Below are 20,565 nucleotides of genomic sequence, written 5' to 3'. Positions count from 1 at the left end.
CAGGGGCTTGGCAGAACAAGTCCAATTCTGCCAAGTGCTAGAAGATTGATAACATGTTCCCATTCACCCCAAGCCTTCTCTTCTTCAGGGTAATGTCCACAATTTCTTCAAATGATCTTCTTATGTCATTTGTTCTTGAGGTGTTGAGTTGTAGATTTTTCTTAGATGCTATCTTGCTTGGAAGGGTCCTTAATTCCACATTCCACCATAACCACAAATCCCTTTTGCCACTCTTGGAAAGGTGGTCATCAGACTTCTTAGGAAAGCTAGGTGCTGTAGCAGATAGAGTGCCAGACCAGTTGTCAGGAAAACTCATCTTTCTGAGTTCAAATCTGGTTTCAGACACTTACTAGCTGTATGACCCTGGGCAAGTCACTTAACCCTGTTTGCCTCAGTTTACTCACTCTAAAATGAGCTGGAAAAGGAAATGGCAAATCACTCCAGTATCTTTGCCAAGAAATGTGGTCATGAAGAGTTAAACACAACTGAAACAATAACATCAGGTTTCTGCTCTTATCTTTCTCTTCAACTATATACCAACTTATACAGCTAAAACCCCACCAACTGCAAGGCATTTAAATATGCATGGGTACACCAGGCAAACCAGTACCTAGGATTCAATTACCAGTGGTCTGAGGGAATTAAGGACAAAAACAGTGCCCTATAGGAGTGAAGGATGTATCTGTGCTTGAGGAAGGGACCAGCTCTGGTTCAGAAAGTCTTTTTCTGCCAACCTTGGGATGGTGATTTATATAGAATAGCATCACTACTAATAGGCCAAGCACTTGTCAACCCTGTGGGAAAGAACTATTTCATTTCTGTATCATTGACACTTGGTGCAATGGTAGGAAAGATTGTATACCAAGAAAGCACATTCTTCCACAGAGATAACAAACTAGATTGTGAAAACATGGTATCTCTACTATGCATTTAAGTGAAGATAAAAGAAAGGAGAAACATAAGCAATATTATAATGGACTCAGAGTACTGACCATCCAGTCAGAAAAAAGAAATGGATAACGAGTTGGAGAAGCAGTTAACAAGATAACAGGGTATAGTATTGATAACAATAGGGACTGAACCTGTGAGTTCTTTGGTGGAGAACTCCCAAATGAGGATGTTCCCATGTGACTCAGAGCCTTCTCTGCAACTTATAGTTTTATAGAATTTCCTAGACCACTAAGACATTAAATGATATGTCTAGGAATATACCAGAATGAAGATTTGAACTGTGGTCTTCCTGGTTCCAAGGCTGGCTCTCTATCTAGTATGCCAGAGAATTTCAATTAAAGATACATATTTAGAGCTGGAAGCGGCTTCAGAGGTCATCTAACTCAACTGCTTTAATTTTGAAAATGAGGAATCTGGGGCCTAGTGACATGCCCAAAGTCACACAGTAAGGACTTACTCTATGGTGAATACAATCTCATAGAAAGATTCTGTGTGTGCATATGTGTGTGTGTTACAGTATATTGATTGATCATGTTACAGCAATACTTTATGGTATAAGTTGATTGAGAAAAAGCTGACAGACTAGCTTAAAAGACTGCAACAAATTCATATCTTCAAGTATGAATCACAATTTATTTTTATTGACAAAATCTGTTTTCAAGAGAAGAATGCTTAAGTCTACTGGTTTAAATTAGGTAATATATCTTTCAAATATGTTATTGGCTTTAGGGAATGGTAAATGAGGATAAACTATTCTAGCCTCTGGTCCTTTGGGAGGCCTTGTATGTTGCTAGGAGCAAAACAGTTACGTAGGAAGGCAGCTAGTGAGGAAGAAGGAAATAATGATTATGTAAGTTGCTCCTGTTAAAAACAACAACAAATAACTGGTCTTCTTACCTATCTATCCATCTATCTATCTATCTATCTATCTATCTATCTATCTATCTATCTATCTATCTATCTATCTATCTATCTATAGCCCATAAAAACCTCTCATTACTAAATCATTTGAACAAATGCTGATAAAGCACTACGTGCAAGGCTTTTTGCTAGGAAGTAGGGATAGAAAGAAGCAATAGTTTTTGCCCTCAAGGAGCTCACATTCTACATTTACTAAGACAAGGAAATGAGACTGTACTTTCCTACTTCTACAAACCCCTCAAGCTGCCTTTGTGACTCATTTTCTTTTCTTTTTTCTTCTTTTTTTTGTGGGGCAATGAGGGTTAAGTGACTTGCCCAGGGTCACACAGCTAGCAAGTGTCAAGTGTCTGATGCTGAATCCAGGGCCGGTGGTTTATCCACTGTGCCACCTAGCTGTCCCCTCTTATGATTCATTTAACCTAATCTCACTTTTTGTGTTGCCGAGTAAGTTCAGTATGGTTTGTTCTTGCTCTGCATCCCATTAAGATTGGTCATGAGTCATTTGGGGGATTGTGACAAAATGACCCTCTCACTATTAATGTCTGCATTAACACTACATGAGAAATGGCAAAATTGTAAAGATGGGATTCTGGGAGACCATTCCCTGGGGATGAGGGAGGCATTTAACAGAAAAGCTATCAAAACATAACTTGGGAAAATGGGCAGAGCCAATGACAAGAGCTGACAACTCTTCCCTCTTTGTCCTACTATTAGTCACATCTTGCCAACTTCCCCAAGTACATTCTCGACTCCCATCTGTGCTCCTGGAAGAAGTCACAGAATCCTGTCAACTGGGCAAATGTGTTCTTTTAAATTTTATTTGGATCCTCACTGCTTCGTGGCAGCAACACATATTGTTTGATGATGACTGTCACTCTCCACAACAGGTATTCCAAACTTTTTCTTCTCTCCTTATATCATCTATCCCACTAATATCTCTCCTAGAAGTAGACCCCTCCTCCTAGTTTACTGAGAATATAGACATCATTTGTCATGAACTCCTTCCTTAATCCAGCTTTTGAAACCCCACTGCATTATCACCCATTCTCTTCTAATTTCCTCTAGTCTTTAAAGAAAAAATTGTCCTTACCTTTACCCAGACCAACCTCTACTTGTGCTCTTGATCCCATCCTTCCTGGAAACTTTTCTTCCCCATAATTCCTTCCCTTTCATCTTCAAACTATCCTTATCCACTGTCTTCTTCCCTGTTGCTACAAACATGCCCTATTCTCAACCATCCTTAAAAGGAAACCAACAAAATACTCCTTCACTTAACCTTTCCATCTTTTCAAACCATTTTCTCTTTTCTCATACTCAAACTCCTAGAAAGAATCATTTACATTCATTGGCTCCATTTCCCTGCCTCCCATTGACTTCTGAATTCCTCATCAACTGAATTCTGACCCCAACATTACAATGAAACATCTCTGCCCATGCTCATCAATGATTCCATAACTACAAAATCAAATGGACTCTTCTTGGTTCTAATGGATTTTTCTACAGCTTTTAACATTGTTGATCTTTCTTTCTTTTGATATATCTTCTTTCTTAGTTTCTGTGACTTTCCTCTTACTTGGCTCTCTTCCTACTGACCGGATCACTCTGAGGTTTCCTCTTCTGGGTAATTTCCTTATTATAAAGAATGATGTCCCCTAAGGACCTGGTCTTTGTCCTTCTTTTCTCTACACAGTCCTGTCTTGGTAAGCTTATCAGCTCCTATGTATTTGTCATTTCTATTCAAAAGACTCGCAACTATTTAACCAGTCCTAAACTCTTAAAATCCTACTCAACACCTTTCTTGATTCCCTTCCACTAGTCCTTACTATTTCCTGAAATTATCTTGTATTTATTCATCTTTGTTTGTGTTGTATTTAACTATCAGGGTGGGGGCTTCCTGAGAGCAAGGACCATTTCATTTCTGTCTCTTTTCCTCCAGAACCTAGCACAACACCTGGTACTTAATTGCAGATCTTTAGTTATGTTTATTTAATTTGAATTGATCAGGCAGCTAGGTGGCACAGTGGATAAAACACCTACCCTGAATTCAGGAGGACCTGAATTCAAATCCAGCCTCAGACACTTGACACTAGCTGTGTTACCCTAGGCAAGTCACTTAACCCTTACTGCCCCACAAAAAAAATGAATGTAATTTGAATTGATCACTTATTCTTGGCAAAGGCACCTACCTTGAGCAAAGCAAATCAGATGAATCTTCTAATGCCATTAGAAGGAAAAGTTGTTTTTTTTTTTTTAATTGTGCTCATACATTCTCTCCATCTGGATTCTTTAGGCACACATAAAACCATAAGCTCAAAAGACATGTCTTGTACATCCAGTAAGCGGTGCTTAATAAATGTTGATTTCATTCACTTACTTCCCCATTCTTTTCTTCTTCTACCTCTACTCTACACACTGATTCCACCATTCTAAACACAAACATGAGATAAATGGCTGCCTCTTCCTAGTAGTGCAGTAGATAGAGTGCTGGACCTGGAGTCCACAAGACCTTGGTTCAAATTTGACCTCAGTCACTTACTAGCTATGTGATCATGGGCAAGTCACTTAACATTTGTTTGCCTCCGTTTCATGAGGATAATAACAGCACCTGTTTCCTAGAGTTGTTGTGAGTATCAAATGGGATATCTATAAAATGTGCTTAGCACACAATGCCTGGCACATGATAGGCATTATATAAATGTGCATTCTCTTCTCTTCCTCATTGCCCTGATTACTACTTCTAGTCAGTCAGGTATATACATATATACATACATACAGGTGTATATGTATGTATACACATATTAATTTATGTATGTGTATATTGTGAATATACATATACATGTGTATCTATGTAACATAGCTATATAAAATATTTATTTTATATGCACACATATATGTGTAATTTTCAGGTTTAGTTGTTTTTCATTTCTCAATTCTAGGCTTAAGCTTCTTAGTTCTCACTTGAGATTCTCACTTAACTCACTAAAATATTCCGTGTGATGCCAGGATTATATATAAGTGCTCAATGTCCAAGGAGAAAATGCTTAGCTATCTTATATTCCCATATTAAAACCACACATGGGAAGGCTGCTATAATGGAGTAGAAAAAGCAGTGACTTTCTGAATGTTATGGCCTGAGATCGAAACCTAACTTTGTTCTTTCCTAGCTGTGTGACTGGGCAAACCACTTAAACTTTTTAGTTCTCAACTTCCTCATTCGTAAAATTGGGCATAAAACAACCTATACTTATAGGTCTGTCACATTCAGAAAGTAGTAAATGTGAAGTGTGTTGTTAACCAAAAAAATTGTGTAAATGTCAAATTAAGTATATGTCAAAATATAAGAAAGTTCTGTGATTTTGAAACTGTACATCCAACCTATGACTTATCATGTGAGTTCCAGAAAGTTGCCTGAGGTACACAGAGATTAAGTGCCTTGTTCCTGGCTTATGCAGTGTCAGAGGCTTGATTTGAACTCAGGTCTTCTTGACTCCAAGACCAGTACTCTCGATATTATGCCATGCTATACATATCTAGGTCTAGACTTGGGATTTCATTGTTTATGAAGAAACTCCCACCAGCAATAGAGATCAGCGATTGTTCTTCCCCTGAGAGTCACAAGAGGTACCTGAGGCAATAAGCAGTTGTGACTTTTCCCAAAGTCACACAACCAGTATCAGAGAGACTTGAACCCAGGCCTTCCCGATTTCAAGGCTGGTTCTCTCTCCACTTTGCCACCCTGCTCACATATAAACAAAACAATTTGGAAAACCACTGCTCTAAATGCTGTGACAACGTTATTAAGAAAAAATAAAAAGAACTGCTGTCTATCCCTCCGGGGTCTACCTTAATTATGTATTAGCAGAGTCTGATTTGATGTATTTTTTTTTCTTTGAATCCAGGAAAAACTCTATTGGAATGCTATGTTCCTGTTGTATATTCTCAGAAGGTGCAGCTCAGTCAAGATGACTTATGGCTCTATCAGGAGGTCCCAGCAGGGTTCTGTGGTCATCATGATGTTCATTTTTATTATTTAACATTCATTCTCCAGCTTGTACCTAAAATAGCTACCCAAAGCAAATTATTCAAAAGGGATCCTACAACTGCTACAAAATAAGAGACAAGCTAATCTTCGGTGAAGTGCTTAGTTCAGGTGGCGCATTCTGCAAGAATGAGTCTGTTGAAAAGGAGAAGACAGCAAAAGCCAGAGCTAATAGCAAGTGCGGGGGTGCGGGTGGAGGCAGGAAGAGGGAAGGGAGGTGCTGGTACCTGTAATGGAGTACTACGCCTCCACCTTATGTGTGGGTGAGTGGCATCGCCTTTTGCGATGTCAGAAGAAAAATGGCTTATTTTGAACAGTTTCAATAAATGTGCTAATGGAAATTAACTCTTGCTTGAAGAAATCCTGTAATAAATAAAATGCAAACTATTGAAGAGAAGGGTTAACGCTAGAGAAAAAACAAACAGATACGGTAAAACGCAGGTGACAAGGAGGAATTTTCATTGCGTTTCCATAACCACCAGAATTTCCACAATGAAATCACTCTGCATATAGAGGGCAAGAGGAAATATCACCCTCCCCAGGGTCTTCATTGTTTCATACAGTGTTCTGAAATCACCATGTTATTTTAGTTACAGGGAAGCTGTCTTCCACTTTAGCTCTTCATTAAGTGATGCTGGCAACTCAGCATGAACTAACTTCTCCAGTGTGAGCCTAGCTTAGTGCACTGACTCTAATGAGGTTTCCTTGTGAGGAAAGATGCTGGGAGAAGACTATGCATGAGTCTCTTAATGGAACACTAGGCAGTGTCTCCTGGCAAAAGGTTGCATCTTCTCACAAGGGCAAGGATAGAAAGTTTCAATTAAAATGTAGAAGTCAGAGTAGTAGCATGGAAAAGTCAGAAGTTCAGGTGGTTGCACCTCAGACATAAATGATTTGTGCAAACATGGGCAAGTCACTTACCATGGGGAAGGAATACCAGAAAAGAGTTCCAGAGATAATAGAAGGAATTTTGTTGGTGTTTGTCCTTCATTCTTGAAGAGGACCATGACATCAAGAGATAATGTCATGACTTGCAGTGAATTGGATTTAAGTGAGGAAGGGCTCTACAAAGTCACCAGCCAGGGGCAGCTAGGTGGTACAGTGGATAAAGCACCAGCCCAGGATTCAGGAAGACCTGAGTTCAAATCTGACCTCAGACACTTGATGCTTACTAGCTGTGTGACCCTGGGCAAGTCACTTAACCCTTATTGCCCCACCAGCAACAAAACAAAACAAAGTCATCAGCCTCACTCTATACTCTAGAGCCATCTGGGTCCAGTAGCAAGATATATATCAAGATGACTAGAAGGAATTTAGGATATGGGCCAAGTTATGAATTCCAGGATTATTTATCTGAGGACAGTCTGAAACCATCTTCATTATTATTACTATTTTAGGATTAATTATCTTTTATGGAGTTTTTAATCTAACAGTTTCAATGTCCTGAACTGTAGAGAAGGGGTATATCATACACTATTGAGTTCCAATAAGTTCATTCTATGACTCCGGCAAAACACAAAGATGAAAGACAGATCCTTGTGAAGGTCAGAAACATGCCCTTTTCTAAATCTGCAATACCCCTCCCCTATTCCATTTCTTTCCTTTTCCTGCACTGATTGCCAAACTGTTGTGCTATGACAAATGTTAGCTTGGGTGATCAGAGTATACTTACCTAATGTGCTCCCCAAATTGCAATTTTAAAAGTTAACATTTAGGGGCAGCTAGGTGGCACAGTGGATAAAGCACCAGCCCTGGAGTCAGGAGTACCTGAGTTCAAATCCGACCTCAGACACTTGACACTTACTAGCTGTGTGACCCTGGGCAAGTCACTTAACCCCCATTGCCCCCCAAAAAAAAAAGTTAACATTTTTTCTGTTTATAAAAACAGAATAGGGGCAGCTAGGTGGCGCAGTGGATAGAGCACCGGCCCTGGAGTCAGGAGTACCTGAGTTCAAATCCGGCCTCAGACACTTAACACTCACTAGTTGTGTGACCCTGGGCAAGTCACTTAACCCCAATTGCCTCACTAAAAAAAAAAAAACCAAATAAAAAGCAGAATATATTAAAGCAATCTTGAGTTCAATTCCAATAAATTCATTCACCACATTTTTATTAAATATGGGTGCCTCTTCCTTTCCCTTAAGGAGAGATATGGCACTTTTTGCCCCAAGGGAATACCTTTACAGTCAGTCATTATAGTTGACATTATGGGAGATATTTTGCTAGGTGTAAATCTCAAGGTTTCTGGAAGTTACCGGTCTATAGTTTATGAGATCCATCATCTTCCCTCAGAAGTTTTATTACTACAATACTGGGAAATATATGAAGGATTAGTGAAAAGTAATTTTGTATTAGATAATACAAAGAAGACTATGTCACGGCCACTTCTGTCACAAGCTTTATAGTTAACATAGATATTTTTAAAGTATCCTGATATAGAACATAACAAATAAAAATTCACTAACCTTTCTCATCTTTCTCATTGTTGTAGCAATAGTACATCTGGGGTAAGAAGATGGATTCCATAAATAACAGACCAATGAACTCGACATTCATATATAGAACAATTCTACAATGGATTGTTGACCGGAGCACTTATATATGCTTAGAAAAGAGTGGTCGTTAGAAGTCAGAATGACTTTTCTAAGGAGTCAGGCCAGATGAACCTCATTTCCTAAAATCAGGGGAATATTATAGCCATGGCATATTTGGATTTCAGCAAAACAGATGACAGAGTTTTAGAATATCCTTATGGATAAATGTGGGCTGAATGATAGAAGAGTAAGATGAATTCAAAATTGGTTGAATGATTGAACCCAAAGATTGTTTATTAATGGATTAATGCCAGCATCATGGCATATTTCTAGGGATGTGTCACAGGGCTCTAATCTCTTTCCTGTTCTACCCAAATATTTTTTTATCAATGATTTAGATGAAGACTCAGGAATCAGTCATCCTTATCAAATTACCAAGTGACACAAAACTAGAAGGGAGAGCTAACACTTTGGATGATAGAATCAGGATCCAACATGATAAATGGATTAGAATGATATGTCAGATGTAACAAGATGAAATATAATCAGGATGAAATGTGGAATCCTGCATTTAATTTTAAAAGAATCAACTGCACAAGCAAAAATGAGAGAGACAAGAGTCCATATCAAAGTACCTAAGGTTTCCCTTTCTCATGCTGGCTCTCCCTCTCAATCCCTGGCTTCTTTTAGGACTCAGTCCAAGTGCTACCTCCTCTAGGAGGCCGTTCCTGGTCTCTCTTTCTGCTGGTGGCATCCCCTCTCAGGTTACCTCCCATCTACCCTATGCTTATCTCATGTGTTCTACTTTATACAATCTCTCCCATTAAAATGTAAGCTCCTTGAATACAGGGAACATTTTTTTTTTGCTTTTTCTTTGAATTTCCAGTACTCAGCACAGTGCCTACCACCTAGTAAGTGCTTAATAAATGCTTGTTGATTGTTGAATGATTGACTACAAGCTTCCTATGATCAACAGTACTGCTTTATTGTTCAAAAAGTCAAAGCAGTGTTGGACTGCCTTTACAAAAGTACAGTGTCTACCATACTCTGTTCTGTTTAGACCACATCTTGAGATTAAATTCAATTGTATGCTTCATATTTTATAAAAGATATGGGGGCAACTAGGTGGCTCAATGGATAAAGCACCAACCCTGGATTCAGGAGGACCTGAGTTCAAATCTTGCCTCAGACACTTGATACTTACTAGCTGTGTGACCCTGGGCAAGTCACTTAAACTTCATTGCCCTGCCCCCCCCAAAAAATTCAAAAAAGAAATCCTCTTTAATGGGGCAGTTAGGTGGTACAGTGGATAAAGCACCAGCCCTGGATTCAGGAGAACCTGAGTTCAAATCCAGCCCCAGACACTTGACACTTACTAGCTGTATGGCACTGGGCAAGTCACTTAATCCCAATTGCCTTGCCAAAAAAAGAAAACAAAGGACATGGACAAACCAAAACTACTCCATCCCTTCATTTACCAGAGGAGGCTGACCAGAATGATGCAGGATCTCAAAATTAATTATATTTGTTTGGAGGAGGTAGAGATATTTATCTTGGAGAAGGACAGGCTTTGGGGATACATGAGAATTCTCAATAAAGACCTAAGGGGATATCACATGGGAGGGGTTTCTCCTATGTACTTCCAGAGCTAAATTTTACTTCAGTTTAAGAATGAACTTTCTAGGGGGCAGCTAGATGGCACAGTAGATAAAGCACCGGTGCTGGATTCAGGAGGACCTGAATTCAAATCCGACCCCAGACACTTGACACTGTAATGATTGGAATGATGCCACCTACTGGAGACTTACTATAGGAAAGCTCCACCATTCTTTCCATAACATTTTTCAGGTGTCATGAACACATACTAAATTTGGCTTTGATCCAGACACATGGTGGTAAAAAGTGTTATAGATTGCATAACTTTATCAAAAAGAAATAAGACTTCAATTAGCAAGATTCTATATTCAATGTTTTCAGTGAGGTATCAAGCAATAGAGTTCAATAACCCTCTTTTTTAAACAGAATACCATAAAAGAGAAAAAAAACTCATTAGAACTCATAGTTCTCTCAAAAAGAAAGAGTAAAAAAAGAATTCTGGTAGCTTCTGAGGCCCGATGGCCTCACCCACAGCATATACTTAAAATGTCTTTGAAAAGTCACTTAGTTTATAAAATTGAGTTTTAAAGAAAAGCAAAAGAAACAAAAGTCAAAAAACAAAGCAAAACCAAAACCAAAAATAAAAAGCAAAAGATTTGTTAAGCACTCTTTTGTGCTCTTAAAGAACTTAAAGGTGTGGTAAATTCCAGGTCTTTTCAGTGCCTTTCAAAAGCCAAAACAAAAAACAAAAAGGATTACAAAAAAAAAAAATAGGTATAGGGAAGGTGGGGGAGTTGAGGTAGTTATGCAATCTATAACACTTTTTACCACCATGTGTCTGGATCAAAGCCAAATTTAGTATGTGTTCATGACACCTGAAAAATGTTATGGAAAGAATGGTGGAGCTTTCCTATAGTAAGTCTCCAGTAGGTGGCATCATTCCAATCATTACAACACTTACTAGCTGTATGACCCTGGGCAAGTCACTTATCCTTATCCCTCATTGCCCCCCCCCCAAAAAAAGAATTAACTTTCTTTTTTATTTTTTTTTTACTTTCTTCTTTTTTTTTTTTTTGGTGGGGCAATGGGGGTTAAGTGACTTGCCCAGGGTCACACAGCCAGTAAATTCACACAGCCAGTAAGTCAGAATGAACTTTCTAACAACTTAGAGGAGTCCAGAACTGGAATGAAGTGACTGATGTGTTGGTAGATTCTTGTCCTTGTAGGTTTTTAAGTGGGATAACCACTTGCCTGGGGTTTTCTTAAAGAAGTATTCATGCATTAGCTTGAGGTTTGAATTAAACGATCTTCAAAAATCTCTTCCAGCTCCAAGAATCTGTGAGTCTACCAAGGCAGTGAATGATAATTATACTGAAGATAAATAGTGTTAATGCTATAGTTTGCATTTTTGCTCCCAGCCTGGTTTCTTTTGAAGACTAGCCCTTGCTTAGGAATTTTGGATTTCTCCCACATCTAAAAGCATCTTAGAGTTCAAGGAATCATTAGACTCTCTAGATAATGTTGCTTCTTTTGGGTGGAAGCCCAAGACTAATCCTTCACAAGGTACCTTCTGAACACTTGACTCATTCAGGATATAGCTATTAGCCTTCCTTTTTACAAGAGAAAGACTTCTAAAATTGTCTATTTGTGATAAGATACAGTATAGTAGATACTGGAGTGGGTTGCCATTTCTTTCTCTAATTCATTTTACAGATGAGGAAACTGAGGCAAACAGAGTGAAGTGGCTTGACAAGGGCACAGCCAGTAAGGATCTGAGGCCAAATTTGAACCCAGGATGATGAGGCTTCCTTACTTCAGGCCCAGCGCTCTATCCACTGCACCACCTAGATGTTCCTGTAGGGTATAGAGGCCAACCTATTAAATGGGATGTGTAAGATCAATGCCATATGATCAGTTCTTTTTGTTATTGTTATTGTTTGTTTGTTTGTTTGTGGGGTTTTTTTGCAGGGCAATGAGGGTTAAGTGACTTGCCCAAGGTCACAGAGCTAGTAAAGGTCAAGTGTCTGAGGCTGGATTTGAACTCAGGTCCTCCTGAATTCAGGGCTGGTGCTTTATCCACTGTGCCACCTAGCTGCCCCTGATCAGTTCTTCTTTCTTAGATTTTTTTAGAACTTCAAAAACCATAGCATGTATTAATACATATTTATTGATGCTTATATGAGAGGTAGATTGGAGTAGTGGATAGAGAGCTGATCTTGGAACTAGGAAGAAATAGGTTCAAATCCCACTGCCAACACATACTAGCTATACAAACCTGGAGAAATCACTTAAGCTTTCAATGTTTTGAGCAACTCTGAGGATGTAAGTTGTGGAGAAGGTGCTGACCTGGATCTGTAGAGGGAGTTTCCTCTCTCAGACATTCCATATGCCAAGGTAATCATGGGTCCGGTCCCTATTCCTCTTGGTATACCATATATGCATATACATGTATATATGCATATACATGTATACATACCATATATGCATATACATGTATACATACCATATATGCATATACATGTATATATGCATATACATGTATACATACCATATATGCATATACATGTATACATACCATATATGCATATACATGTATATATGCATATACATGTGCCTTCCCAGGTCAATAAGTCAATATCTATAATAATAGGTAGCATTTATGTGGCACTTTGAGGTTTGCAAAGTGTTTTCTATCAATTCACATAAGAGGCAAAAACTCCCAATGAAGTAGCTACTTTAGTCTTGAGTACATTTAGATATCATTGACATTTTACAGTTAGGAAACAGATTCAGAGGGGGTGAAATGGTCACGCATCTAGTTAATGTGAAAGGTGAGAGCTGAACCCAGTTGTTCCTGGGCCTCAACTTCAGCACACTTTCCAGTATGAGATATTGCTTCTCTGTAAGCATCAAAGGTTGAATTCATTGAATGTGCTTTTAGTCTGATACCCAACAGCAATGTCTAAATTTAGGTCCTTTTACCATTTTAATATGAAATCTTAATGCAAATGCCAAAATATCTTGCTTATTGTGCTAACCTGGTTTTCTTGTTCCATGTTTTTAAACAAATAGCCAATTTCAAGATAAAAGGAAAAGAAATGGCTAAGGATGAAATGAGCTCATCATTCTTCCTACCAGAACATAAAGTATCACAATGATGGATGTTCATTCACTGTGCCAAGATTAAATCATTGTATTCTAATTGGTTCAAATATACTGTGGTCTCCTGCTAAGGAACAACCGTGAATCTTTTCAGTTCAGAAATAGAAGCTAAGAGTTGGAAGTTATCTCACACAGAGATCAATTGGTTCCACCTGCTCCCCTACCAGAACAGTAATCCTTTCTACTCCATGACTAAAATTAAATTTCCGGGGCAGCTAGGTGGCGCAGTGGATAAAGCACTGGTCTTGGATTCAGGAGGACCTGAGTTCAAATCCAGCCGCAGACACTTGACACTTAACTAGCTGTATGACCCTGGGCAAATCACTTAACCCTCATTGCCCTGCAAAAACAAACAAAAAACAAAATTAAATATCCTTTACTGTTTATGATGTAAAAATATGTGTCAATTCAGTTTTAATTTAGAGGCTGGGTCTCCCTATGTTGCCCAGACTGGAAATGTAAGGCTATTCATGGTCCAATCCCACTATTATTCAGCTTTGACCTGCTCAACCTGGGTGGACTCATCTCTCCTTAGGTAGGCTGTCTGTACTGGAGGGTAGAACTCCCCATATTGGTGTGGGTTTTAATGCAGATACCTAACTGACTTAGCCTTACTGCAGCTTAGAATTCCCATGCTTAAAGGATTCCCCAACCTCATCCTCTCCCAGTAGCAGGGATTATAGGAGTGTGTCACCATGCCCAGCTCAAAGTTGATTAAACTTACAAAGGATGCAAAAAGGGAGCAATCTACACAAGCACTGATGATAGTACAATATTAGACATAGTATGGCTTAGTGAAGAGAACACTGGATATAGAATGGGGAAGATCTAGGCTCAAATTTCACTTTAGATGCCAACTACCATTGCGACCCTGAACAAATAAATGCCTTTATTTCTTGGAGCCCATTTCCTCATCTCTAAAATGGCATCTGCCTCACAGAAATATGCTGAAAATCAAATGCGATAGATAAAGCATATAAAGTGCTTTGCCAATCTGAAAGTACTATGGGATAGAAAGAAAGTTAACTGTAAGGGATCCACAACTTGGCTGTATGAAGGGAAAAAAAAAAGTCGAATATCATTTCCAGCACTTACCTTAACACTGTGTCTGGCACACAGTAGGCACTTAATAAATGTTTATTGATTGGTTGATTGAATCCTGCTGCACACAGCTGTGGCCTTTTGATTTTGTGAATTTTCCTCTGGTACACAGCAGGCTGTATAGTGATACTGCCAGAAACCACTTTATAACTTTTGCTCACAACTAGGTTGGTTACAAGGTGGCTCAGTTTTAAAAGAAAATAAAAACCAAACAACTCCACAGGAGGAAAACATTTTTAAGGTTTGTCATACACTCTGTTGAAGGTCCTGAATTTATTTCTGAGCTTCATCTTTAGACACTAAGGCTTTCTGTTAACCTGATATTGCCATGGAAGGGGACTAGGATCACATTTAGAAGGAATTGAAAAATACCAAATTTTCAATGAGAGAAAAACCATCTGGAGTAATTACCATAGCAACCCAAGAACATACATATCAGGGCATGTTCTATCTTGTCAAATATTTCCATGATCATTTAAAAAAAATTTCCCACAGCTGACACAATCAGATTGAGACATGCTCTGTTTAACAAAAATAATACCAAACCCTATAAGCCTATTGAATAAATGACATCATAAGGTGTTCTATAATTCTCAGATTTTATGAACATGTCAAAGAGACATCTTCACTCTATAAAGCAGAGCATCAGTGAATTCTGAGGGCTCCAAAGAGGCATAACACAAAGAAACAAACATAAAGGAACTGTGGGAAAGAGGGAAAAGAATCCTAAAATAGAAGCTATTGAAATAATATTTCCCAAAGTAATTGAGGTCATCTCAGGTGCTTAACTAGAGAAACCTAATGAGGGCTGGGAAGTAGAGTGTACATTGTGTTCAGGAATCTTAGAAGAAAGACTCTGACTCTTTTCAGATTTATTCCATCTTCTAATTCTATGCCTAGATCGAGATCATCAATAATATGGGTTATGATAGGACACTCTTCTAAAAGATTTAGAAATGAGAAAATGCAAGGCAGAATCAGTGAATCAGATGTGCTTGCATCAAGGTCTATCCACATTTTTTGAAAGCAAGGTGAATAGATCAACACATTCTTATTGAGGACCTACTATGTGCAAGGCACTATGGGCAAAGAAGTATTTAAACTATAGATAAAAAAGATCAGCCATAGTTTAGTAATTCTATTTCTAAAGAAGTTATGGTGTTATGTAGAATGCCATGCCTTACCTCATCCATCCCTCCTGTTCCCCAACCCCAAGCCATTGCTGTTGAAAGCATCTTCCAATGTCCAGCTTAAATGATACATCCTCCAAAAAGGTTTCCTGAATTCTCCCATTAGAAAATAATCATTCCTTCCTCAAGCCTCACAAAAAATTTTCTTTGTATCTTTCTTATACATTTATGCTCTATTTATATTATGGTTATTTGTGTGTATAATTTCTCCTACTATAAGTCCCTTGAAGGTATATAAATTATCTTTGAATCTCCCCAAATCCATCTTAATATTTTTTGTATATAGGTGGTCATTCTCTTAGGCCTCTTTAGTTTTTTACATCATTGACTATACTCTTCTACTAATTGAGTATTCACTCCTCACTTAGTTTTAGTGACACCATATTTGATTGATCTTTCTGCTAACCTTTTTAACCATTCCTCTGAACCTTATGATGGCTCCTCACTCTTTTCTCAATTCCTTGATTTGGATGTTTTCCTCATGGTTTTGCCTTCACCCTCTTATCTTCAATTTTTCACATTTTGTCCCTTAACAATTTCATTTGCTCCTTCAGCTTCAGCTTCCATCTTTGTGACTTTCAAATCTATACCTTTAGTCCCGACATCTCTTTTGAACCACTGACATATATCCCCACTTTTGCTACAAACTCACTCCTGGATGCTACAATAAAACTTTAAACCAAACCATGTAATTCTGACCAAAGATAGCCAACCAAATTGGAGACTTGCCAGGATACTCATCTCCCATATTCTGGCAAAAACCTTGGTTTACAATGGACTGAATAATAATCAAGAAATCCACTATAGTAAGCTACTTGTTTTACTCCAGAATGATGCAAAAAGTCATTCAGAAGCCTGAAGGCAATTCCCACCAGTAAAAGGTGTATTAAAAAAAAAAAAGGTGTATTAAACATGTTCCCATAAGTGTAGGGGGGTAGACTTTCACAATGATCAGAGGTGGTCTAGGGGCACATTTAACTTAAAAGACTCTGAATCCAGAGACAGAAAAATCAGAGAGCTCCCCCAAGAAAGCCTGAGGGTGGGAACCTTAGAAGCTCTGGGACATGCTAGTGGCTACTGCATCATGCAACCCTCACACAGGACATACTGGGTTTTGAGGTCCTTAACACTCTATCCATGTCTATACTGAAACTCCAGAGAGGGCCCTGAAGATTGAGCCTTCTGAACCTCAAAGATACATGGAAGCCTTAACTCAGGAGGTGTAGTATCAGTACAGAAACCTAGGGGACCCAGGGCAAGATCCAGCAGGGTAAACTACTCCATCCAAAGTGCAGCATGACCCTGGCACAAAGCTTTACTTCAGTAGCTAAAGCTGGAGGTATAAACGAAACAAAGAAAAGATTAGCCAGTATTTTTTTTAAACTGTAAATCTAGAGATCTCCTGAAAGAAGGAACAAATATTTTGTAATAATTGCTAACTTAGATTCATAGAAAAAAATGACTTTACGCAAGCACTATATGAATTCCTAGAAGAAATGAAGCAAAATATAAAAGATGAAATAAAAGCACTGTAGGAAAGAATTGAAAGGAGAAAGTAAAAACCTCACCCAAGAAATGGACTTGAAAACTACAATAGACCAATCAGAAATCAATGACACCATGGGACAACGAGACATATTAGAACAAAGTCAAAAGACTGAAAATGATAAAAAAAAAAAGAGTAAGCTATCTGATATAAAAAACAACCAAGCTAGAAACAGATCAAAGAGGAATAATTTAAAAATCACTGGACTCCCTAACAATCATTATTTTTAAAAAGGACTGTGACATATTTCAAGAAATCATGAATAAAAGCCGAACAGACCTATTAGAACTAGAGGACAAAATGAAGGTAGAATTACCCATCACCTCCTAAAAGGGATACTAAAAGGAAAAATTACAGGAATGTCATTAAAAAATCAAGAGCACACATGTCAAAGAAAGCATATTTAAAGCATCTAGAGAGAAGTCCATGTGCCAAGGAACCAGTGTCATGATCACATAAGACTTGTCAGCTTTTACTAAAGAACAGATCTTGGAATACAATATTCTAAAAGGTAAAAAATATAGGCTTACAAAAAGCTGAAGTATAATCCTATGGGGGGGGGGGAATGGATCTTTAGAGGAAGAGAGGATTTCTAAGTATTTCTGTTGAAAAGGGTAGCAATAAATAAAAATTTTGAAAAACAAACACAAAAGTCTAGAGAAACTTAGAAAGGTAAAGTTATTTGAACAATAGCAAGGTACTGTATGATGATGTACTGCTAACTTTCCAAAGCAGGAAAAGAATCAAGTGACTCTTCAGAACCTTAATAGCTTTAATGGGTATTGAGGGAATTAAATATGAAAAACAGAGGTCCTAGGGAATGGATTGGTTCTGTTTTGAGGGTTTGAAGAGGTTAAAGTAAAGGGATGGTAAGAGAAATGCAACAGTAATACCAAAAAGAAAAAGGGACACAAATTTTTTCTAAAATGCACAAAAGAGAACAGAAATTCAAAAGGAAGCAGAGACAAACAAAAGAGTTTTGAAAGTAATACAGTATGTAGAATTTATGGCATACTTTTATAAAAGCAAGAAACTTAAATAGATTCACAGTTTCATAGAGCATCCTCTTTTTGTGTTCTGTTACATGTTTGACAATGCTCTGTATTGTTGTTTAAGTTCAGAATTTTAAAAACCTAAACTCAACATTGTCCCAAATCAAGCTTCTTATCTTTCCCCCTCAACTCATTCTTATTTCTGATTTTACTATTTCTGTCTGTGTCACTACTATTCATTGGTTATCCTAGAGTCCTAACCTTGGGGTTATTTTTGAATCTTTCTTTTCTCTTGACTCTCATATCCAATCGGCATTATGGGTCTTGTCAATTATGCTTTCACAATTTCTCTCATCCATCCCCTCTTCTCATTTCTCAAAGTCATCAACCTAATAGATCTCATTATCATCTTCTTGGACTAATAAAATTCCCAGACTAATAATGTGGTACTGTCCTATCAGATCTTCAAAGCTCCTCTCTCTGCCCTTTCCAATCCAAATCATTGCTACAATAAACTTTCACTGGAATGAATCTGTTCATGTTATTACTCTGCTCAAAAATTTTCAAGGACTTCCTATTAACCTCCAAGTCAAGTCCAAACCTCTCTGCCCTCCATAATTTGTAACCATAATACCTTTCCAGCCCTACCTCATATTATTCCTTTCAATACAGTGAAAGCAGTGTGCTCCAAAGTCCAACATACAATTCCTTGTGTCCTGAACCCTCCACATGTTGTTACACAAAGCTTTCCCTAAGCCCCTCAGTAGATAACAACCTTTCTCCTTAGACCTAATGTAGCATTTGTTGTGTTTCTACTATGTCTTTTATGCATGGTGTCCCCAAAGTCTTAGTGCAGCCTTAAGCTTTAATGTTAAGATTTAAAGCTTAATAAAAGTACAGTTTTTAGCTATTAAAACTTAAAATTTCACCAAGACTTTTGGGACATCCTATATTACATAGTGTATTATAAATATATGCATAAACTCTATTGGGTAGGGACCCCATTTTTTCATTTCCTCCAGTGCCCAACACTGCTCTATACACAGTAGATCCTCAATAAATGTTGGTTGGTTAGCAAATATTTTCAGAATTGAACAGAAGTAGCTGTGGAATAAAAAGACACCAAGAAAATCTTGTGACTGAAAAGGAACAGAAGCCTAAATGGGTTATCTAGTAAGTACGAACCCTAAATTTAAGATATTTTAAATTGCTGAATTCAGGAAAAGCATTCAACATAAAACTTCACTACTTTAAACATAGCAACATCTTTCCCCCACTAATTTCCATAGTGTCATCTTCTATGAAATAGGAGACATGCATAGGACCGAGGTTTTATTCTTTTGTTCCTTCATATTTGTGATTTCTGTTCCTTCTGGTTCTCTTTTCATCTACAAAAACTCCCAAGGAGAGTTAAAATAGAATCAAGGTGCAGTACTTTACAACTGATAAAAAATAGTATCTATCCAAAAACACAATCCAATTTAACTTAAATATTGAGTGACCTGGAGACAAGATAATAGTAACTGGTGCACGCCAGTATGTGTCATTAAGTTAAAAAAAATACTTACCTCAGGAAGTGCTTCATTATGGCGTTAATGACTTCCCAGATATTACACAGGATCTTCTTCAAATAATCACTTGCCAATTATTTTGGGCAGAAGTTTATTTAAGCTGTAGAAACAAATGTAGAAACAAATTTACCATCAGGAGAAAACCCAGCTGAAGGAGCTCCCAATACATACACACACAAACACAGAGTATATGTATATTAGTATATAATATATAATATATATTAGTATAAATTTGAGTATATTAGTATATGCTCTATATACTAATCATGAAATAAAAATGCTAATGCAACTCAATGTACTTTTACCTATCTAAAAAAAAATTGTTTTTTTTAACTATGTGACTTTATGGTGCATGTTCATGGAATTACTGCTATCCTCTAAGGATATTTATCTATTATCTATCTATCTATTATCTATTTATATTTGGAGTGTCTTCACTACAACCTGAGGAGAAAGAAAGGCAAGACAAATAAAACACCAAAGTAGAAAGCTATTGAGCTGTGTGACCCTGAGCAAGTCATTTAACCCTCTTTGCGAAAAGAAGGATTGGACAAGATACTCCCTAAGGCTTCCTAATTCTAAGATTCCATGATTCTATACATGAAGCAATGTGTCTGAGGCACTGGATTAGGAGTCAGAAGGTTTGGATTCATGCCATGGCTTTGGCACTTTACTAGCTGGCTGTATGGCCTTAGACAAATTACCCAACCTTTCTGAGCCTCAGCAGTCCCACCTGTAACATGGGAATGCATTTTTATAATGAAAGCATTATGTAAGTGTGAGCTATTTTTATCTGGTCCTAAGCAGGCAACCTCAACCTTCCAAATTAGATGAAAAGCAATCTGGAAACAAGCAATAAAGCATCTAAGACCAACAAAAGTAATTCTTATAAAACTCAGCAATTTAGTCAATATGGGAGGTAAAGAAGGACGAGTCCTACCTTCTCAAGCATATCTTCTCAG

General features: G+C 37.8%; 1 protein-coding gene across 3 annotated transcripts in view; it reads right to left on the bottom strand.

The window, feature by feature from the left end:
* The window catches only part of ELMOD1 (ELMO domain containing 1), an 80,493-nt gene that overhangs the window by 35,320 nt on the left and 24,608 nt on the right, over positions 1-20,565 (bottom strand). For all 3 annotated transcript variants that reach the window (XM_043994715.1, XM_043994714.1, XM_043994716.1), the window contains one exon: positions 19,601-19,703. In XM_043994715.1, the coding sequence (XP_043850650.1) occupies positions 19,601-19,617 (17 nt within the window). In that variant the 5' untranslated portion in view covers positions 19,618-19,703. The remainder of the gene's footprint in view (positions 1-19,600; positions 19,704-20,565) is intronic.

Source organism: Dromiciops gliroides, chromosome 3 (genome assembly GCF_019393635.1).
Source record: "Dromiciops gliroides isolate mDroGli1 chromosome 3, mDroGli1.pri, whole genome shotgun sequence".
NCBI classification, from domain to species: Eukaryota; Metazoa; Chordata; class Mammalia; order Microbiotheria; family Microbiotheriidae; genus Dromiciops; species Dromiciops gliroides.
This window is presented reverse-complemented; position numbering and strand designations above follow the sequence as displayed.